The sequence below is a fragment of the Colletotrichum siamense genome, assembly GCF_013390195.1.
Source record: "Colletotrichum siamense strain Cg363 chromosome Unknown KSG_Cg363_contig01, whole genome shotgun sequence".
Classification (NCBI taxonomy): Eukaryota; Fungi; Ascomycota; class Sordariomycetes; order Glomerellales; family Glomerellaceae; genus Colletotrichum; species Colletotrichum siamense.
The window spans coordinates 2,258,627-2,280,316 of record NW_023501014.1 but is presented as its reverse complement, the minus strand read 5'-3'; the positions used below and the strand labels follow the sequence as shown (position 1 = coordinate 2,280,316).

The 21,690-nt window shown below is 55.8% G+C and overlaps 8 protein-coding genes across 8 annotated transcripts; 4 read left to right on the top strand and 4 right to left on the bottom strand.

Annotated features, from left to right (window-relative positions):
* Positions 1-645: 645 nt before the first annotated feature.
* Positions 646-1,429, bottom strand: EMP24 (Endosomal protein P24B; the record flags this gene model as incomplete). The annotated part of the gene is made up of 3 exons (XM_036632416.1): positions 646-851; positions 914-1,121; positions 1,232-1,429. 3 exons carry the CDS (start codon positions 1,427-1,429, stop codon positions 646-648), a joined length of 612 nt encoding a protein of 203 aa, XP_036502854.1.
* A 1,466-nt stretch (positions 1,430-2,895) lies between these two features.
* On the top strand, positions 2,896-3,725 carry ARF (ADP-ribosylation factor; the record flags this gene model as incomplete). Its single annotated transcript, XM_036632415.1, has 4 exons — positions 2,896-3,043; positions 3,197-3,441; positions 3,511-3,576; positions 3,633-3,725. The coding sequence occupies 4 exons, from the start codon at positions 2,896-2,898 to the stop codon at positions 3,723-3,725; spliced, it is 552 nt and encodes a 183-aa protein (XP_036502855.1).
* Positions 3,726-4,870: 1,145 nt separating this feature from the next.
* On the bottom strand, positions 4,871-7,027 carry CGCS363_v000565 (Heat shock protein 78; the record flags this gene model as incomplete). Its single annotated transcript, XM_036632414.1, has 1 exon — positions 4,871-7,027. One exon carries the CDS (start codon positions 7,025-7,027, stop codon positions 4,871-4,873), a length of 2,157 nt encoding a protein of 718 aa, XP_036502852.1.
* An 870-nt stretch (positions 7,028-7,897) lies between these two features.
* Positions 7,898-8,985, top strand: RPL6A (60S ribosomal protein L6-A; the record flags this gene model as incomplete). The annotated part of the gene is made up of 3 exons (XM_036632413.1): positions 7,898-8,017; positions 8,412-8,747; positions 8,833-8,985. 3 exons carry the CDS (start codon positions 7,898-7,900, stop codon positions 8,983-8,985), a joined length of 609 nt encoding a protein of 202 aa, XP_036502853.1.
* A 713-nt stretch (positions 8,986-9,698) lies between these two features.
* Positions 9,699-12,028, bottom strand: YOL057W (putative dipeptidyl peptidase 3; the record flags this gene model as incomplete). Its single annotated transcript, XM_036632412.1, has 4 exons — positions 9,699-9,967; positions 10,019-10,130; positions 10,181-11,798; positions 11,904-12,028. 4 exons carry the CDS (start codon positions 12,026-12,028, stop codon positions 9,699-9,701), a joined length of 2,124 nt encoding a protein of 707 aa, XP_036502850.1.
* A 1,208-nt stretch (positions 12,029-13,236) lies between these two features.
* On the top strand, positions 13,237-13,434 carry CGCS363_v000562 (uncharacterized protein; the record flags this gene model as incomplete). Its single annotated transcript, XM_036632411.1, has 1 exon — positions 13,237-13,434. One exon carries the CDS (start codon positions 13,237-13,239, stop codon positions 13,432-13,434), a length of 198 nt encoding a protein of 65 aa, XP_036502851.1.
* A 4,381-nt stretch (positions 13,435-17,815) lies between these two features.
* Positions 17,816-18,602, top strand: CGCS363_v000561 (putative gluconokinase; the record flags this gene model as incomplete). Its single annotated transcript, XM_036632410.1, has 2 exons — positions 17,816-18,094; positions 18,153-18,602. The coding sequence occupies 2 exons, from the start codon at positions 17,816-17,818 to the stop codon at positions 18,600-18,602; spliced, it is 729 nt and encodes a 242-aa protein (XP_036502848.1).
* Positions 18,603-19,716: 1,114 nt separating this feature from the next.
* Positions 19,717-21,312, bottom strand: CGCS363_v000560 (Lipoamide acyltransferase component of branched-chain alpha-keto acid dehydrogenase complex; the record flags this gene model as incomplete). Its single annotated transcript, XM_036632409.1, has 2 exons — positions 19,717-21,071; positions 21,144-21,312. 2 exons carry the CDS (start codon positions 21,310-21,312, stop codon positions 19,717-19,719), a joined length of 1,524 nt encoding a protein of 507 aa, XP_036502849.1.
* Positions 21,313-21,690: the final 378 nt, after the last annotated feature.

The following is a 21,690-nucleotide window of genomic DNA, read 5'->3' as shown; positions in this document are numbered from 1 at the left end:
GCAGAAGTCTTGGGAGAGGCGGCCGTTAAGACATTTGACATTCCTTGGCTCGGACACGATCTAAGCCTTGCTGTCTAGTGCCGTTCCAGCAACAGGCTGGCTGGGCCTGAACTACAGGTGGCATTAAGAAGGCGCACTGACACTATGAGAAGAGTCACCCCGTCTGACGAAAACCGGAATCCTTTCGTGAACATGATGACTACCTAGTTTCCTCCATGTCATCCAAGGCTAATGCCGCAATATCCTCTCGCTGCATTTGTCCAACGTGTCTTCTTGTAACAGGTTGGCTGAGGAAACCCCTCGATGTATGTCGTTCACGGCTTTTCTGGCTTCTCCTGGTTCCCCATCAAGTGGTTCTCGCACCCAACGAGCCTGTCATAGTTCCTGTCGCGCCATTCCCTAAGCGAGAGTTTGCACAACCATCTCAGTCGAGGTTAACGTATATGGAAAATGGGGATGTTCAGAACCATTCATCTTTCGTCCATTCATGTGTGATTATGATACATTGTACATGCATTTTAGGTCTCTAGAGTCAAGACCAAGCTTTTAAGCCTGTTGCCTTGTAACCCGCAGAGGACCGCCTTTTATACGCCGACCAGTCGTCCCAGCACGGGTATCCCGCAAACGATAACAACTTGCGCAAACTTACACAACTCTCTTGACCTCGAAGAATCTACGCAGCCACCACACCTGGAAGACGGACTCTCCCACAACGAGGCCAATGACGAACAGGTTCCACCACTTGACTCTGCTGTTGGTGCTCTCGGCGGTGTTTCGATGGGTGCGCTCACGGATGACAATGTAGGATTGTTCGTCCTTGACCTGAGCGAGCAGTTCGGAGAGTTTTTTGACTGGAGGATGTCTTGTTAGACTAAATGACCCATGGGGCATGTTCAAGGCTTTCTCATCTTACCTTCGACCTCAAGGGGATCGGCAGGAACATCGGTCTCGCTGACGTAGACAATACCGTGAACGTTGAAGGACACCTCCTTGCTGTGGGCGCCCCAGTGCTCGTTTCCGAAGCAGTAGGTGTACTTGCCGTCGTGCTTCGCGTCGAAGGAGAAGTCACCGTTGGAGACACTCTTGTCGAAGGTCTCGTACTGACCCATGGGGTTCGTGATCTACCAAGCCACAGAGTTAGCACTTGACGTCCCAATCCCACTGATGAAGCCATTGGGCGCGTAGAACCGCGGTTTCCAAGACCCATATGCGACGTTGTGATTCCTCATACCCAAAAGTCAATATCGAGGTTGCCAGCGCTGCCAAACTCGCGGTCGCCGACCTGGAAGGTGACGGTCATCTTGTCATCGCGGTGCAGCGACTCGTGGAAGCACTCGCGGCCGTGGGCGGGCAGCTGGATGTTGTGGGCGAGAGCCGAGTGGACGAAGCCAGCTGCGAGGAGCAGCTTGGCGACCGAAGGGAAGATCATGACGGCGGGAGCTCTGCGGGAGGAGCTAGGGGGGTGCGAGAAGCTCAATGTTATCGGTGGCCAGAGAGACGTCAGACTGCTACGGCAGCAGAGTCACGAGCTATTCCGTAGTCGTGAGGCAGAGGCGGGCAGGCAGGCAAGCAGGGCCACGGGGAAAAAAAGGAGCGACGTTGGTTGTGTCCAGGCTGTTCTCCAGATCGGTTCTTGGAGGTGATCCCTGTCACAGGAGTCTGGACACTTTGGCGAAGTTTGGTTGGATTGAGGCTGACCCCGAAAGGGGCTAGCGCGGGTCCCACGTGATGCGGGTACTCGGTGCTTCAGAAGGGTCTCTAGTGGTCGAAGAGCGCTGGAAGGGATGGAAAGGGGACATGTTTGAGTGGTTTTGAGTGGCCCGTGGTTGGGCTTCAGCAGAAGCAAGCACGCAAGGAAGGCGAGGTAAGCAGGCGTGACAGGTACCTTCAGCGCCCCCTTAGCTGCCAGAGGTACACCTTGGCGGTCCAGCGAGTGGTGGCGTCCGTTCGTAGCGGTGGTCAAGAGTGGAGACTCAGAGTTTGAAAAACATGGCCTTTCTGGTCCCCCAAATCACCACCAACCTCGCCGAGCCGAACTTATCTTACCAAAGGCCACCCCTCTATTCCACCTTAACCTCTCGACACTTGACTGTCTCCCCCCTTCACCGACAATCACAACCGCACCCCCATCGAAGAAGCATCCCGTCGCCGTCGTCGAGGAGCCCGTCGCGAAGAAGTGAGTGAGTGGTTTCCATTTCCTAATTTTTATCCATCTGCGTCCATTGTCTGTACCGGACCTGGTCGTCTGCTGCGAGCTTCGCCTCTGCAAGTGTTGGTGGCGGCATCGTCTCGTTTCTTCGTCTCTCGGTTTCCCATTCCCCTTTACCACCCCCTCGGCCAAAGTTGCTCTTGCGCGCGTGCGTTGCGTGCCTGCATCGGTCTGGTCTGGACACGACACCTCAGGAATACACCACCTGAGGCCTACGCCGCCTTGAGTGAGAGCAGCCCACCCTACGGCCCCCCAACCCAATATCCCTATCCCTCCCTCCACGTCGCCTGTCGTCTACATCCACTTCTTCCTATCCCGCTATCTCCTCCATTTGCGAATTGCGGCAGCCTGAACTTCAACATCGAAACTTGGACCTCGCCATCCATCCCATCCGCCTTCGCCCTTTGCCCGTGTCAGCAGCGCCATCAGGCACACTGTCGTCAGTGACCCGATCCCGTCTCCGAAAAAGATCTGTCCTCTTTCGGGAGGCACATCTTTTTTTCCCTACCCTTATATGCCGCCCGCACCCGCACTCGCCTTTCTCGACGTCACCACTGTTTAATTAATTGCTTGCTCTCTCGACGCTCTGGATCATTGCGCTTACACTTACTTCTTCTCAACAGATTACTTCTTCCTCTCAACCTAAACCCGACACTTAGACATACACCACAGTCCGAATCGCAACCATGGGTCTCGCGTTTTCCAAGATCTTCGACAAGCTCTGGGGGAAGAAGGAGATGAGAATTCTGATGGTCGGTCTTGACGCCGCCGGAAAGACTACGATTCTCTACAAGCTCAAGCTCGGTGAAATTGTGACGACTATTCCCACCATCGGTACGCATGCCCAACAATTGCCCCCTCAATCGTCCCGTCGCCCTGCCCCGTGTCATCAACGAAAGTGGCGCCCCCGCCCGCCGTCGCTAGCCCCAACCCAATGCTTCAATGGAAACATCTCTCAGAATCCCCGCTGACGCGAATTCCATCCAGGCTTCAACGTTGAGACCGTCGAGTACAAGAACATTCAGTTCACCGTGTGGGACGTCGGTGGTCAGGACAAGATCCGTCCTCTCTGGAGACATTACTTCCAGAACACCCAGGGTATCATCTTCGTCGTCGACAGCAACGATCGCGACCGTATCGTTGAGGCCCGCGAGGAGCTTCAGCGCATGCTCAACGAGGATGAGTTGCGCGATGCTATTCTCCTGGTCTTCGCCAACAAGCAGGATTTGCCCGTACGTTCTTTTTCCCCCTGTCCCAGCCTAATTCATCTTGGGACATGCGGCTGACCTACTCTGCTATAGAACGCCATGAACGCTGCCGAGATCACAGACAAGCTTGGCCTCCACAGCTTGAGACAACGCGCCTGGGTATGTATCCTCTTCGTGCCTTACCGCGACGACAGCCACGCTGACCTCCCAAACAGTACATCCAGTCTACCTGCGCTACCTCCGGTGATGGTCTCTACGAGGGTCTTGAGTGGCTTGCCACCACCCTGCGCAAGGCGGGCCACCAGTAAAAGACGCGAAGAGAAGCCGGACGGACTCCCTCTCTTCTGCTACTCTCTCACGTCATCCCTCTGGTACGGTTGTAATTCGCAGAGCAGCTACCGGTCACAAGGCAATCGAATAGTCCATAACTCATTTACCGCATTTTCTCCCTCCGTCCATCCATCCCCCCTCCCCTTTTCCGTGGTGGTCCTCCCTGACATCTCGTGAGCCACGCTACAATGGCATTCTCGACGCAGCAAGCACACATTCTGGTCTCAAAAGGACAAGTTTCGTTTTGGAAGAAAGGGGGCGTCTTGGGTTGGGAAATCTGTACAGTCCACACACGCACACGCAGCAACTCTATACGGGTTCTCCGACCAAATGCAACGGAGAAGCCATACCATGAACCCTGGCTTTCTCGCCTTTTTTTCGATGCGAATCTCATGAAATCGGTGTTTGCTTTTTATATCTTTTCTGGTGTTGACTGGTTCTCCAAGCCATTCTCGGTATGGGGAGAAAGGGGGTTTTAACGATACGACGGCTTAACAAGGTTCTTCACGACTGGTCGATTTCCTTTCAGGGGTTATTTTGCCTGTTATATGTCTTCCGGTCCTGTTGTTTGTTGTTGGGCTTGGAGGGGTTTAGGTAGTTTAAGCCAGAGTTGGGACAAAATCTTTATAGACTTGTATTCGCTTTCCAAACATGCGGCCTTGAACGACCTAATTCGCCCTGTCTGGCCAGTGACGACCATTTGACGTTCGTTGGCGGCTCACGAACCGATCTAGATCTATCTAAAGTGTAAATACATTACGACTAGGGCCCTCTCGACGCAGGATGTACTCTCATAAACGCAACTGTGTTGTGGGTACCCTACGTCACAGGGATGATGGCAGAAGGTTCGAAGAGGACAAATGTCTAAACACCAAAGGTGGGTATAAGCGCACGACCATTATCAGATGGTGTACGTGTGTTTGATCCTTATTCATGTTCAACAGTGTAAGTACAGTCTAAGGTACAGACATATGTGTTCTTAAGTGGTGATGCAGATGCAGTTTGTAGTACAAATCGTGAGAGGGGAATTCCATCCATCCCCCAAATTACTCCTGACACCCGAAGAGGGAAAATTCCCCAATTACAAAGAATAGTTCATAAGTCGTAAGAAATACATGCTTGCTTAATCCTTGTTCTGCGCCGCGACCTCAAGGCCAGAGCCGTCCTGCTTGACCGAGACGACAGCCGTCTCGCCGTGCCGCAGCTCGCCACGGATGATCTTGTCAGCGAGTCCGTTGCCGATTTCGTTGGTGATGAGACGGTTGAGCGGGCGGGCTCCGAACTTGGGGTCGTAGCCGCGCTCGGCGAGCCAGTCGCGGACGTCGTTGGGGACGTCAAGGATGATGCGCTTGTCGTCGAGGCGGACCTGCAGCTCCTTCAAGCGGATGTCAACGATGTCGCGGATGGCGTTGAGGGCCAGCCGCTTGAATACGATGAAGGAGTCGATGCGGTTGAGGAACTCGGGTGGGTAGTTTGCGGCGACGACGTCCATGACGGCCTTGCGGACATCGGGGTCGATCTCGCCGTCGGCCGTCTCCTTGTACGGGTGGTGCGGGTTCGCGCCCACGAGGATGTCTGCGCCGAGGTTGGATGTGAGGACGATGATTGTGTTGCGGAAGTCGACCTTGTGGCCCTGGGCGTCGGTGAGGTAGCCCTCGTCGAGAACCTGGAGGAGGAGCGCGGAAATGTCGCGATGCGCCTTCTCGAACTCGTCAAAGAGGAGGACAGCGTAGGGCTTACGGCGGACAGCTTCGGTAAGCTGGCCGGCGTCCTCGTAGCCGACATATCCAGACGGCGCGCCAATGAGGCGGGAGATGGTATGCTTCTCTTGGAACTCGCTCATGTCGAAGCGGACAACGGCAGACTCGGTAGAGAAGAGGAAGCCTGCGAGCTTCTTGCAGAGCTCCGTCTTACCCACACCGGTTGGGCCGAGGAAGAAGAATGAGGCCGTCGGTCTGTTCTCTCCGCTGAGGCCAGCGCGCTGGAGGCGGACGGCGTTGGAGACGGCCTTGATGGCTTCGTCCTGGCCGCGGACTGCCTGGCGGAGACTGTCCTCCATGTGAACCAGCTTCTCAATGTGGCCAGAGGTGAGCTTTGAGACGGGGATTCCGGTGACCCTCGACACGACCGCGGCAATGTCGTCGGCTGTGACCGCATCGTGGATGAGAGTCCCGTTCTGCTTCTCGCCCTCCTTGGGGATCTTGGCCTCGAGAGATGGAATCACGCTGTATCTCAGCTCTGAAGCACGCCCGAAATTGCCCTCTCTCTGGGCCTGGTCGAGCTCGATTCTGGCCTTGTCAAGGTTTTCTTGCGTCTTCTTGACGCCTTCAATCTCGGCACGCTCGGCGTCCCAGCGCTTGGTAAGCTCGGCGATTTCCTCTTCGTACTTCTTCAGGTCGGCCTGCAGCTTCTCGCGGCGCTCTTGGCTGGCCACGTCCTTTTCTTTCCGTAGACTTTCAAGCTCGATTTGGATGGTCATGATCTTTTGATCGAGAGCCATGATGTCTTCGGGCTTGGACTCGTGCTGGAGCTTTAGGTGACTGGCAGCTTCGTCCATCAGGTCAATGGCCTTGTCTGGCAGGAAGCGATCGGTGATGTAGCGGTTTGAGTAGGTAGCGGCGGCGACGAGGGCACCGTCGGTGATGCGTACACCATGGTGGACCTCATACTTGTCCTTGATGCCGCGGAGAATACTAATGGTGTCTTGGACAGTGGGTTCGTTGACGATGATGGGTTGGAATCTTCGTGCAAGAGCGACGTCCTTCTCGATCAGGCGATACTCCTCCAGTGTGGTGGCACCGCAGCACTGAAGCTCGCCTCGAGCAAGCGCTGGCTTCAGCAAATTGCTCGCATCGATGGAACCTTCGGCCTTGCCGAGGCCAAGCAGGGTGTGCAGCTCATCGATGAAGAGGATGACTTCGCCCTCGGATTGTTGGACTTCGGTCAAGACCTTCTTCAGTCTCTCCTCAAAGTCGCCCCTGAACTTGGCACCAGCAATGAGTGAGCCAAGGTCGAGGGCGATAACACGCTTGTTTTTGATACTCTCGGGAACGTCACCTCGCACAATTCTCAGGGCGAGGCCTTCGAGGATGGCCGTCTTTCCGGTACCGGCCTTTCCGATCACGACAGGGTTGTTCTTCGTCCTCCGTGACAGAATCTGAATTGTTCTTTGGATCTCGGAATCACGGCCAATAACAGGGTCTAACTTTCCCTCCTTGGCCTTCGCAGTGAGGTCGATGCCGTATTGCTCAAGTGCAGGCTTTTCAGGCTCGCCACCCATGTTCATGGTGTGGGTGCCACCTGGTGGGTGAGGTCTGCCATTGGCATATGTGCGGATGGCTACCGTTGGTAAGACTCTGGCGCTTCTGAGAGCACTTTCGTTGAGAATTGGAAGTGCTCTTGTGAACAGTCTTGCTGGTCTTGGGGTTGCTGAACCAGCAAGACGCCTGGCTGATGAGGTGAGTTGTTTTCTAAGCATTGTAGCTGAAATCCTCCGGAAAATAGCAAATCGGTCAAAAAGAAGTCAAGAAGCCACCCAGGCCGGTAGGAAGAAGGAAAACGCAACTCTAAATACTCCAAATCCAATGCTTTCGTGATGTCACCTCTCGAAGAAGGCAGACTTCACAGGCACATTCTCGCAGATTCGGCGAGGCCAGGGGTGCTAGTACACAGCTTTATCTTATCACCACGTGGCCCACCGTCATGCCTTGCAGACGGGTCCAGGCCGCCGCAGCCAACAACGACTGGGTGCACTGAGTGGCGGGCGTGGGCTCGGTGTCCAGTGACTGCAGCCCTGAAGGTCCGGACCGGGACAGCCGAAGGCAAGGCCCGATGTTCTCCCGGCGTGGTTTTTTTTTTTTCGTCTTTTTGGCAGGCGTGCACAAGCCCCCAGTGGCGGTACACGCCTGGCAGTCCACCGAGGTGGGGTACCCTGCCTGACCGCCCTTACCGCTTCCGCGCGAAGTTTCTGCCAGCCAAAACAGGCTTAGTCCAGTGAGGGTTTTCGAGTAAACCCACAACCACACATTTCCATTTCGACGTATCTGAGCCCTCGCTTCCTCCGAACGCGAACAACCACCTTTAACTTCTTTTTCGTTTCCCTATTCCCGCTAACCACCAGCAGCCGCCTCAACGAGGACCGAAAGCAATCATGTCGGCGAAGACGGAATCCACGACCAAGAAGTTCGGCTCGTCCACTCGGGTCGTCCCCGCCGCATCCCAGAAGGCGCAGAAGTGGTACAACGCCGACGATGAGCCCGAGGCCAAGAAGGTGAGTTTCTGCACACAGCGAGCGTCCTTGCGATTTTTTTGAGCAGGTTGTCGACTTGGTTGTTGGCTGTGCGGAGGATCGAGAACACACCGGGTCACGAGCAAGAGAAAACACAAAAAAAAAGGTCTTGCGGACAAATGGGAATCCACAACCTGGAAGCGCGCACATCGACAATCTTCAAAATCGCCAACGCAAGGAGCCACCATATCCCGCGAGTCACCGAGAAGAAGCAATCAACACACAAAACGACAAGTGCACACAACTCGATGAACGAAAGCAACAGCCGCAAGACATTAAGAGGAGGAACAGCCGCTCGTGACCCGGGAATGACACATTCATGAATTACACAACCACCACCGAGCGAACATAATTACTGACGAGAATGTCACCATAGGTCCGCAAGGCCGTCCGCCCCTGGACTCCCCGCAAGACCCTCCAGCCCGGCACTGTCCTGATCCTCCTCGCCGGTCGCTTCCGCGGCAAGCGCGTCGTCCTCCTGAAGACCCTCGAGCAGGGTGTTCTCCTCGTCACCGGCCCCTTCAAGATCAACGGCGTCCCCCTCCGCCGCGTCAACTCCCGCTACGTCATCGCCACATCCTACAAGGTCGACGTTTCCGGCCTCGACGAGAAGAAGATTGAGGAGATCGCGCAACCCAAGTACTTCACCGCCGACAAGACCAAGCAGAAGGCTGGTGAGGAGGCTTTCTTCAAGCAGGGAGAGAAGCCCCAGGTACGTTTTCGGACGACATATGCGAACATAACGTTGCATATGTGATGGCAAGGAAAGCAGAATACTGACTGGAATGTGTCTACAGAAGAAGGAGGTCAACAGCAGCCGTGCGGCTGACCAGAAGGCCGTCGACAAGGCCCTGATCGCCAGCATCAAGAAGGTCGAGTTTCTGCCTTCCTACCTGGCGAGCTCCTTCAGCCTGCGCAAGGGTGACAAGCCCCACGAGATGACCTGGTAAACGGTTCCTTACATGACCGGAGTTTGTCGGGGAAAACAACGTGCGGGGGGATATGATGTTCTGTATTTCTGCGCTGCGCGGCGGCGGGGCGAAATCAAAACAACTACACCTTTTCGGTTGGGGGAAAAAAATCAATTCGGGTTGATACTGTGTTGTTGTAGACGACGAAGAACTTATGGCTACGGGCTGGGCTGGTTTTGCCAATTGCATTTGGAAGTCGACGGCATCGGTCACATTTGGCGTCTGTAATGAGGTTCTTCAAATCCAACACAAAGAAAGATAAAAATCTTGGTCCACACACACAACCGAAGGGGAGAAGAAACCCAACCGGAAGAAACGCAGAGCAAAAAAAGTCACTTAGCGAGAAACAGAATGGGCTTGTGATTTTATGAGACAAATGATGATTCGCAGAGACTAAATGGACACACGTTCGCAACATGATGCCTAACCGCGGTTCTTTCTCCTCTTGAATCTCCAGAGTGTGCGTGTGTACATGGTAGACAAGATTACCATCCGTTAGGCTCTCGTTTCAGTGTTCTCAAAAACCCCTGCTCGGAGGCATTGGTATTACAGGTTGTTTAGTTTTTTTAAAATTACATCGTCATATCATGCCCCTTTTCCTAGTCGTGAAGTCTGCCTGGTCGAGACGCCCATTACAACTTGGCTGCCGCTGCCGCCGCCGCCGTCGTTCTCGACTCCGATGAAGAGGGGAGTCACAAGTCGCGGTCGACCCAGCTCTGGATCAAGCCAGCCGGGGACGCCTCGTAGTGCTTGATGCTAACCTTGCCGGTGGCCTCGTCGAGATACGTGTTCGCCTGGACGAAGACCTTGCGGGGCTGCTTGTTCTTGAGAACGATGTTGCGGACCTTGGTGCCCCAGAATTCCTTCTCGACGTTGGTCATCTCCTTGTAGAAGGCGATACCGTTCTCAACGTCGGCAGTGGACTTGTAGACGTGAAGCTTCTGGAGGTACTTTCCGACGGCTGTCTGTTGTTAGCACACACGTCTTTGGACAGTTGCAGCAGTGAACTTACCCTCACGACCGGTCGTCAGGATCTTGGAGCGGTCAAGCTTGATTTCCAGGTCGGACAGATCATCGTTCTTGTACTCGAGCTTGCAGAAGTCGTCACCGGCTTGCAGGAAGCACTGCGTAACATCAGTGAATGATCCTAGGTGAAGCTGATGGGAATACTGACCTGAAGGATCGAGAAGCGGGCCTGAGAGTGAGCCTGTCCCCACTTCTGGCTCGTGGGATCCCACATCTCAAGAGAGACCAGACCAGCGCGGGCCATTTGCAGGTAGGCGGCGTACAGGACGTTGCCGGCCTCGTTGTTGATGTCAGTGGTGCCATCGCCGAAGCCGAAGATCTGCAGCACGGGGAATTCGCATCCCAGATACATGGCCACCAGCTCGGCACGGCACTCCTCGTATGAGGCAGCAATGCTGCCGAATACTGAGCCCCAGGTCTGGCCGGGCTTGTACCACGTGGTGACAGGCTTGTTGGTCAAGGGGCTGACGGGCGGGTTCTTCTCATCAAAGTTATAGGTTCCGGGAGAAGTCTCCTGAAGCAGCTTACCGCAGCCGTGGCCCGTCAACTCGTGGAGGCCGACCTGCACCTCGAAGGCAGGATCCCTGTACTTTTGGTACAGCTCCAGATCGGCATCGGAGATGAAAGGAATCTTCTCGTTGGGTGCCTTGGCGCTGAGGACGTTTCCGAGAGAGACGTTCTTGAATCCTTCGTTCTGCCTGATATCGTCGTAGTTGGGAATGTTGATTCCAGCAGGAATGCCCGATCCAGCGAATGTCAGAACCTCCAGAGAAGTAAAATCCGGCGCCAAGAAGGTGTCCTTTTCGAACTCCTTATCCCAGGGGAGAATAGGAATCAGTTTAGGAGCAGCTGAGACGAGGCCGCCAAAGGCGCGTGTGCGCTCCATGTTGACGACGGAGGCGAAACCCTCCCACTCACCACGGATACCAGCAGGGTCTCTGTAGGTCTCGACGAAACCAAGATCAGCTTCGACCATCGGACCCTTGTCCTTGATCCAATACCTCTGGCTGTCCTTGAAGGCCTCCAAAGATCCCGTGGTGAACGACTTGGCGTAGGCCGCATGCATCTTAGCCTGGGTCTCGTTGTCGGCGTTCTCGCCTGCCTTCGCGATGTACTCGGCAGCAGCCTTCATCTCCTCGGCGTAGTCGCCGTAGACAAGCTTGATCGTCTTGCCCTTGAGAGGGCCATCCTCAATCTGGAACTCAGTCTCCTTTCCAATGTCACCTCCCTCCTCGGGAACGCTAGTGACAGCGGACGCAATGAGCATCTCAAAGTTGCCCTCCTTCGTCTTGCGGAGCCTGGTGTTTTCGGGCAAAAGACCCTTCTTCTCCATCCAGCCAGATACAGCCTCAATCTCAGCCTGGGTGATGTCGGGAGAATCAGGGTAGTAGGTTGTCAGGTGGCCCTTGTCCGGGAAGCCGAGGTGCATCAGGCCGGGCTTTTCGGCGCTGAAAATGCCACCGTTGGTGGCCTTGTAGAACTTCTCCGCCTCGGGAGAGGTAGAGGCGAGAGCAGCAAACGTCTTCTCATCAGCTCTGGGGATGAACTTGGAGTCGCCGAAGCTCTTGTAGTTGCCATTGTTTCCGAGGAATTGAGCGGCATACTCGAGGAAGTGGGTCAATTGGGCTTCATTGACACCCGCCTTCTTGGCGAGGGAGTTCCAATCACCGCCGCTGGCCTTGTGGAGGGCAATGATGTAGTTGTAGATGGGCTCCGACTCCGGGGAGATCTGTCTGAGGACGATGCGGGTGCCGGCGAATGAGGCTCTGGGATGTCACTTTAGTTTCCCGGAACCCGACCCCCATGAAAAGCTTGGCACACATCGGCCCAGATGGGTTGCATGTCGCACGAGATTTGGGTGGTATCCTTACTTGCTGATGAAATGGGCATAACGCTTCTGTTTGTCGGTGAGGGGCTCAAAGTGCTTCTCGATCTCGAGTCTGACCACGCTCGGGGGCGCATCAGCGAGGTAGTGAGTGAGCTGCTCGGCGTTCATTGTGGAAAATCTCTGCCGGCAGGTTTGTGTGAGTGTAAAGGGAAGATGCGATTTGGGTTTGAGAGTCCTCGGCGAGGTATGAATGGAAGGAGAAGCAGCTCGCAAAGAGGACAGCCTTTGGAGGGCGGAAATGGGTGAAACCCGCATGAGGAGTCGAGATGGTGCCGCAGCTGGTCATTGGCTCACGCTGGATGAGGCAGGCAGTTGGCGGCGCCCGAACGCGCAAGTCTGTTCACTTTGATGTTCCCCGCAACAAGCCACAGACGACTTCCTAAACCGGCAGGCGGGAGCACAGCTTCAGCCACCACAGTGAGGGGCACTGGCACTTTTGGGAACCTTTGGAAATGGGATGGGCCTGACTTGTTCAGAACGAGAAGGCGGGCCGGGGAAGCGAGGGGACCAAAGGAAAGAGGCCACTGAAGATATTCGCGCGAGAACATTCCACGCCAAAGATAACTTACGCAGTACGCCATACGAATTAGTCACACTGTCGTCCCCCAAGCCTAGGTAACGTTCTTGCGTGGGGACTTGGTGGGGTTCCCTAGAGATGTAGTCTCTTTAGAGTTGTAGCTAGAAAGCTGCACAGCGTTTGTCCATCAACCTCTCACGTCTGTCATCATTGCTGTCTCCGCCATGCTGATATTTTGTACCATATCATCTTTCGTCCCAATTCGGCCTGCTTGGCAGGCTTACTCAGCGAAGTTGATGCGACAACTTTACGTCAGGTGAAGCCTGGTCATGCCTTGACTTTGGAGAGCCAGCTAGCTATGTGAGCCGACTTGTACAGACAACTTGCCAAGCCTGATCAGGGCTTCTGAGGCAGTCAGTTCATACTCAGATCAGCAAACGCAGGAAGCTACTGACAGCATTGACAGCGGAAGCATTTTGGAGCAAATGCATGTCATATGTGAGATGAGATAGGAGTCGGCTCATGGCTCCATGTCAATGCTTCCCCCTCGAGCTCACCGAGGCTCCAACGCCCCGCACAACGCCAGAGTGACACAGAAGTAATGAAAGAGATGTAGCTCAATGGTTTCCGTGTCTGGGACACCACGTCGCCCGTCTTGTTCCCAGACATCATGGAATCCTTCCAAGATGGCAGGTATGTTTCCCTTTGTTGCTTTGCCGAATCTGACCAGACGCATCACCAATCAGGCATCCGTTTCCCCTCCCGGCCACGGGGAAGGCAACGTATCGTCCCGTTGTCGATGCCGTCTGCTCACCGAGAGGGTCCGGCGTGCATCCCGCAGACCGGGCCTGTCAGGTATCCTTGCATGCAGGGTTCGACAGCCAATGGGGTATTTCGCCTCTTTACCATGCAGTACCATGCTACGTCCTCTGCAAACCGCCCTATGAAGGCCGACCTGCAGCTAGTTCACAGCCAGGTCCAGATTGATGATATATGACCTGGATCGCCGCTATTCCTGCCGCACGCCCGAGCAGTACGAACACGTCTGGCCTTTGGCGCGAAAACATCATCCCCACGGCAAGCGAAGAACAGGCGACTACGCGAAGATGACATGGGCGGCCTTGACTGGCTGTGACGGAACTGGCAGAAAAAGACTCAGCCTCTAGGTGAAATCTGACGGACTGCAAGAGACCATCTACAGGGGTTGTAGCTCGGTCTGGTGACCTGCTGAATGGTGGTATGCAGCAGAGTTGGAGGCATTGGCAAGTTACGTGGTGCGCATTCAGCTAGACAGGCGGTCAATATCTCGCACTCGCCTTGTCGGGGTGGCGCTTGTGCTTCAAAAACCCCCCGCATCATCGGCAAGGAACAAATAGGGACAGGTTTGCGCCGCACGACGATTGGGACGTGGCAGTGTTTGGTCGACTACTTGTCAAGCGTGTGGTGCGAAGCGTTTGGCTGTTCCTGCTGTGCCAGATTGCATGGAGCATACGGCAGAATGACGACTGCTGTATCACGATGGTGGCGTGAACAGACCTGTCGTTGAAGACGTCGACTCGGCCGGGTAGAGAAGCCGACGTCTCCTGCGAGCACTGTCGAATCTCGCCGAGTTCTGGGCCGGGGAAGCAACCTGCGGTTCCGGAGTTTCCGATTGTTCGGGGCCATTTGGCTTGGCGAATGGGCGGCAGGTCAAGCGTTGTCAAAAAGGAACTCGGTGACCGGGGTTGCTTAGACCAAAGGCCACCGGGGAACATCCGCCGTGCATTTGGAGCTTGGGTCTGGACGAAGTGTAGTTTCACCTTGCGTCCTGCAGTAGGTTTGTATCCGTGTCTCGTGAGCAGGCAGTTCGCAAAGTGCTCGATATGTTGTGCATCGTGTTTGGCCCTGGTAGAGCCTTACGCATAGACCGGCCTGGGGGTAGGCAGGTGTCCATCGGCCGCCAGACGATTGCCATCGATGACTTGAGCTGACACTGAATGTGCATGCGAATGCATTCCAGAAGCACCGGTATTGTTCTGGTGAACTCAACAGCATGTCAAGCCAGGTTGGCTTGTCATCAGCATCGCAAAGTTGCCAGATTGACAGACCTTGGGCCGGATTACGGCAGAAGCTGGGACGGACAGAGGATCGCGTGCTGTGAATGGCCCGTGTTGCGACGGCGGCAACGTGGTTATCGCGAAACGTCACGATCAAAAGCCGAGCCGACGGTTGATGGAGACGTCCAATACCGATCAAATGGGCCAATTCGCAATTAGAGGGCGACCCACCAGGAAGCAAGTCAGCTGCTTCATCACGAGAGCGGTGAGAGGCCGACGAAGCCAAACTGAAGCGAGGCAGAGGGGTACCGAGTACTGAGAGGTACTTGTCAAGAAAAGACTCCCCTAAGGGCAAAGTGAAAAAAGAGACCCCATCCTTGTCCGCTCGCGTGTCGGTCCCCCTTGACCGTTGGGCTGGGTTCAGTGTTGGGTACTTGTTGGCGGGGAGTGATCTGGAGTGATTTGTTTGGTCCACTTGGAGAAGGCGGTCGAAGGTGCAGGATGAGGAGCGTCAGCGTGGAGGAGGAGGGGAAAAGAAGGCGGACGAAAAAGAAAAGGATCGGGGGAGAGCGAAAAGCGACGAGTCGGAGCAGCCAGGCAAGGCAAGACAAGCAAACAGCGCGTGGGTTGCCCGCAGCACCTCAGGGCAAGGACTGGGATCTAGCGGAGTCTTGCGGAGGGTTTGGCTTGTTTGCGCTGTGTCAAAAACGAGCACAGTGGAGGAGAGTCGTGGTCCGTGGATAAGAGGAGAAGCACTGGAGCAGAGACGAAGTGTTGCGACTGAGGACGCAATCCGAATGGCTGGAATGAAATGACGGTGATGAATGGGACTTGGGGTGGGCAAAAAAGAACACCACAAATTTTCCCAAATGATGGGATGGATGCACCAAGTCCCGGGCTACTGTCGGGTCCCACTCGGAACACCAGCCGAGCCGAAAAGCAGGCGGAGGCCCTACGCAGTAAGGTAGGAGAAGAGCATTCATTGTATTTGTAGTCGTGCTTGTGTTGATTTAGCAACTTCCCTAGCCGCAGTAAGGCTTGTTACTTGGTTGAGTACGAATAAGGTAGCAACGGGTTGAGATGCAGCTCAACTCTCAGAAAGGCTTTTCGGTCTCGCAACAAGGACTGAGTGGATGTTTGTTCATACCTTACGGTCTACGCGAAGTACGAAGTACTGCCTGCTGCTTTTTGGGGATGCATATTTGAGAAAGCAGGCACTAATTAGCTTGCTTTCGCCGTGGATTCGTGACCCATCAGCCTTCCGTGTCTTCCTTATGATGTAATTATAGCTCTTCGGGCCTTGACCGAAACCTCCTTCTTTCCCTGCCCGCCAGCTGACCTTTCTTGTTGGGCATCGTCTCTATTTCGAACCCGACATCATGTCCCGCGTACTGACTCCGCGATGATGCCGCAATCCCCCATCCGTCCCCCATTTATTACCCCGTCCACCACGCAACATCCCCAGCCAGTCGCTCGCTTGTTTGCGTGCCGTCGCAGTGTCCCGTCACCAAATGATGCCCTACAGTTCCCCGCGGGCATTGACTGCTGTTTGGCTTCTGCTCCGCCATAACGTACCTTACCGTACCTACCCAGGTATGCACAGTCAACGTCCAGAATCCCCGTTTCCCTGAGTTCCCGTGTTTCCCAGCCGGCTATCGGAGACATTTCCCCCACCTAGCATTCCCAGCCTGGTTGAGGGCCGAGTTTTTTCTTGCGTGTCGAGTGACCTCGCTCCAGTCGCAGTCCCCTGCCCGCTTCAGGAAATTATCTCCTAGTGTGTGTTCTAGAAAAGTGTGTCCCCCCACGCTGCCTCCTCCACAACCGCAACATCAACAATACCTAGCAGTACGCCCCCCTTCCACCCACCCAGCCCGCGTACAGAGTACCCAGACTTCAGAGTACCACCTCCCCGCCAATTTGGCTTCTTGACCCTATTCATCCATAGCATCGTCATGCCTCGCCCCTTCAGCCAACGAAATCCTTCCATTCTCCCTGACCGAACCCCGTTCTCCGTCCTCCCCGGGCCCGCGACGCACCTGCTGTCGGCATCGTCGCCCTCGCCGCCGCTGTCAGATTCAAATGTTTGTATTCCCACACCCCTCTCCTCCCTGGGGACCTCCTGGACAATCACTTTTCCTGGGACAATCAACCCAACCCAACCCTCCTCTGAACCAGGCCCGCGGGGTCCTCAAACTCTTGAGATCCCGCTGCACACGCACGCACCGCGCCGCGCAGTGCAGGCGAACGGCGCTACGCTACCTGCTTTGTACCTACTACGCAGTACCTTGAGGATATGAGTTCGGTCGGGGCACTCGGCAATAGACGCAACCACTTTGCCAGACTTTGACGCTGCTACTGCCGTTGATCTCCCTTGCTGTGCCGCTGTTGCGGTATTTGATCTGCCCTTCACACTGTCGGTTTTGATGAGAGGGTTGTTCAGCTCACAAGTGTGGTCTGCAGTCTGTTCTGTGTCCAAGGCTTTCAACTCGGCACGAATAAGCAAAGATGATCTTAATACCGGACGGCCCACGACCGAAAGGAACGAGTTGTTTCCAGTCCAGTCCAATTGAACGATCCCAGATCCCACGTCTGTCCCCAGATGCAACCCCTTAGCATCTCCGGCCCCGTGGAGAGAGCCAGTACGTAGCGTACGTACTGGGACTAATAGTATGGAAAACTGCAGTCAGGAACATTGGACGCACGCACGCACACACACACGACGGTCTTGAGCGCACCCCCTACGGCTATGAGACAAGTCACCCTCCCCCAGTCATCTGTGGAGTACGGATTTCTCCCCGCTGGGGTGCTGCGGGCTGGTCATTGGGCGGCACGACACTGGAACGCCGCTCTTTGGGTCCCGGCTCAGTGACAAGCCCCTTGTCCCTACCAGGCCCCGAAAGAAGTCCGCTGAGGTGAAGGTCAGGTACGATGTACTGGGACTTGCTGGACGCTCCAGGCGTTTTAGCTGCCGTCAAGCACCCCTTGTGTTCCCCCGTTGGAATTTTTTACCTCATCGATCCCCCAGAGTGAGAGTCCCTGCCAGAGTCACTTACAAAGTATAAGACAACGCCTTGCGCCGTCGTCCCGTTCGTTCTTCGATCTTGCTCCCGAGATGTCCTTGCGCTGAAAATAGAAATTCCCAAATCTCTTACTTTACTACTTGAACCGTCCGTATCCTATATACCCTCAGCTTCACTGCATCATTAGTGTTGTCGTCACTTCTGCCTCTCCGTCCTTGTCTTCCCTGCCGACCTTGGTTTATACGATGCGATAGCGTCATACTCCGACTACCACAACATACTCACATCCGCTCCCCATTCTTACAAACCACATTCGAAGAAAATGCTCTCATACGACTCCCCGATGCCTGTCAACGGACAACTCAACGGACAGAAGTCCTCGAGCCTCACCAATGGCATCCAACAAGCCGTCGCGTCCAAAACACAGCCTTCAGTGCCCGGAGTTCCGACCTCTGCTGCCAACGGCGCCCACGTCAACGGCAACCTGAACACCAAGTACCACCACATCTGGCTGGTCACTGGCCCGGCTGGCTGCGGAAAGACAACAGTGGCCGAGTACCTCGCTCAAAATCTCAAGCTCCCTTACATTGAGGGAGACAGCGTAAGTCGAGAATCCTGCCTCGTATCCCTATAGTACCGTCTGACTCGCGTGCGCAAAGTTCCACCCCAAGGCAAACATCGAGAAGATGGCCAACGGCATCCCCCTGACCGACGCCGACCGATGGGACTGGCTCGTTGCTCTCCGTGAGGAGTCCCGCAACCAGCTGTCCGCGGGCTCTGACGGAGTGGTCTTGACCTGCTCTGCGCTGAAGCGCAAGTACAGAGACGTCATCCGCGTAGCCGGATACTACGACCGCACGATCCTTATCCACTTCATCTACCTCTCCGCACCCGAAGAAGTACTCGTCCAGCGTGTGACGGCCCGCAGCGCTGCCACCAACCACTACATGGGCGCCAACATGGTCCGCAGCCAGTTCCAGTCCCTCGAGCCTCCTATGGCCGACGAGACCGACGTCATCAGCGTCGACGTCAGCCGCAGCATCGAAGAGGTCGAGATCGACGCTCTGGCCCGTGTCAAGGCGATGATGGAGAAGGAGGACGAGCAGTGAGACCGCCGTCTAGCTGCAAGGCGCATATTTGGCTGGGTTCATATCCTACGGGATTACGGAGTTCAAAGGGCATAGAATAATGAGCGTTGACTTTGATTTGGGATCTTAACACGGCGCAAGCATTGGGATTTGGTCTACAATACCGCCGACTTTGATATAGTCGGTTTGCATACGCGATGGAACGTCGAGGGGAGATGCGCCGCTGCTCAGGACGGGCAACTTGTGCTTGGGTCTCACACAAGCGCGATTCCCAGACGAGGGGAAGTTCAAAGGGGCGCGGCCGTCTGAGAGGCCCTGACAGCGATGTTGAGTTGGCGTTTGTATCTTCATGCAAGGTTTAAAATGGTGAATGCCTACTGGTTGAGACGGCCAAAGGTTTCTTGGTTGTCCATCACTTGCTTAGCCTTTAGTTGGAAATACAGAATCTGATGGCATGACGAAATGCAACTATGTATGTGCTGGCTGCCTCAGATGCGGTAGGAACCCTGTTCACATCTGGTTCCCCCAACTTGCCACCAAGCCCCCGATCGAGCTGCCTGCAGCCTGGAGGGAACAGGGAACATCAGTGACTTGCCATCCGGGCATTCTGCAGTATTGGCTGTCGTCAACTCGGTGAGGTTGTGGAGAGCTTTCTGCCCATTCTCACTGGGCCGTCACATATTTTCAGGGACACACCGAGAGGGGGAAGTGGCTCCGGGCAAGGTATCATCACAGCATATAGCTACATGAACTGGCATTAACGGCGCTTGTCAGACATGCGTCGGGCAGCAAGCATCTCACAGGTGATCTCTTGTTTCTTGTGATGAACCCTTGATTTCTTCTTTTTTTCCTTTTGTCCCGATGCTGAGTTCACGGAGGGCTTGCGGGCCTGCTGGCCCCCCTTCCTCCTATCTACAAATCATTAAACGTCTAATTGTCAGATTTAACCCGCAGCACCACACCACACCATACTACAGCCCCCGGACCCCGGTTCTGGTGTAGTCACGCGGTCAATTGGCCCCCTCCCGTCATCGTGCCAATCTTACCATTCGCCCAGGTATACCAGAATGCAACACGTAGCCCTCAGCCAGCCCCCTCTTCAACCCCATTCTCCGCCAACATATCTCTCTCTCCATCATCTGAGGTGCATAACCATGACATCAGGCTCTTCCACCACCCTCCGCACCACCTCCGCGGCCCGCGCCATGGTCGCGCCGTCGACGACGCGATGGTCCGCGCTCCAGCTGAAGTTGGTGACGTGCTTCCGCACCACGCGGTCCGAATCCTCGGACTCGAACGCCGGCACGGCGCGCATGCGGCCGATGCCGAGGATCGCAACCTCCTTGTCCACGATCACGGGCGATAGGTACGTCCCGCCAATGTTGCCGATGTTGGACACGGTGATGGTGCCGCCACCGAGGTCCTGCGGGGTCAGCTTACCCGCGAAGGCGGCCTTTTGCAGGCGCGTGAGTTCCTTGGCGATGGAGAGGATGTTGAGGGCGCCGACGTTGCGGATTACGGGTACGAGGAGGCCCGAGGGGGTGTCCATGGCCACGCCGATGTTGTGCTGGCTGCGCATTACGAGGGAGGGCTTAGAGGCCGGGGTGGAGGCGTCGAGATCCACGCGGGCGTTGAGGATCGGGTACTGGTATAGAGCCAGCGATACGGCCTTGATGATGAAGGGGAGGTAGGAGAGCTTCGCGACGCCGTCGGCGCCGAGCTCCGGGGCGGAGGTGAGGACGCGGTTCAGGCGGGTGCGCAGCTGGACGAGGCTGGAGAAGTCCACCTCGTCGGCGTAGAGGAAGTGCGGGATGTTGAGGGAGCGGGTCATGGACTTGAACATTTGCTGCTGGGTGACGGTGAGCGGGACGCGGGTCTCAACCTGGGGTCCGGCGGACGGTGCGGGCCCAGTGGGTTCGGCGCCGGAAGGCGGGGCCGCCGCGGGGCTCCCGGATTCGCGGCGCTTGACAAAGTTCTGGATGTCTTCCTTCAGAACCCTCCCGTCCCTGCCTGTGCCGTCAATCTCGGCGATGTCGACGTTTAATGTCTTGGAGAGGTGGCGGACGGCCGGCGTTGCCAGCGCCGCATGCTTGCCCTTCTGTTTCGGAGCCTCGGCTGGCGCCGCTGTTGCTGCTGGGGCTGGCGCCGCCTCGGCCTGTGTGTTTTCTCTTACTTTTTGTGATTGTTCTTTTTGTGCTGCTGCTGGGGTCTCGGATGCGCTGGGTGCGGACGTATCTGCTGCCCCCGTCGGTGCCGTCAACGCATCTAGGTCCTCTTGCTTGGCCCCGCCTTGTATGTCAATGTCGACAAAGGGCTTGCCGACCTTGGCCATGTCGCCGGCGTCGTAGTGCAGCTTCTTGACGACGCCCGAGAAGCGGCTGGTGATTTCGACCGAGGCCTTGTCGCTTTGGACCTCGCACAGCGGGGAGAACTCCTCGACTCTGGCGCCGGGCTCGACGAACCACTGTATGATTTCGCACTCCACGATGCCTGTTTCCCGGCGATCCATTGTTAGATGATGCCGTCTTCAACGTGGCAGAAATACTGGGATTTCATTCATACCTTCACCTATATCCGCCAGCAACACAGGTTTGACCACCCGCAGGTGCGCTGTGTCGTGAAACCGTCTCGAGGGGTAGACGCCAGCGGCCCTTGCCGTCGCCAGACGGGCCATGCTCTTGGAGACGTGCCATTGCGTCCTCACGACGTGCGAACCTCGTTGCCAAAACATTTTGAAGCGGTTTACGGACCCTGACGAGAAACAAGAGAAGAATTGCCCGTTCAACACCTCTCGAAAACGCAAGAGGGAGGAAACCGAAAGCAGACCTAGGAATGTGCGAACACACTGCTGTAGGAGGAACCGCTCGGCACCGCGCTCTCCCCCAGAAACTCGGCTATTCGCGGTGTTCGGCCGTCCAAGTCCCCCATGACACAATGGGCCCCTCGGAGCAAAGCACCATGGTGGCCCGAGACCCCAGTCTACTCCCACCGGCCAACTGCATCCCCTCAGTCGGTTCTCCCCGCAGTGTCCCACAATCTCTTATCTTGCACCTAGCTGTGGCTGGATCTGTGGCGGCAGCTAGACGGAACGACGCGGCATCAGGAACAC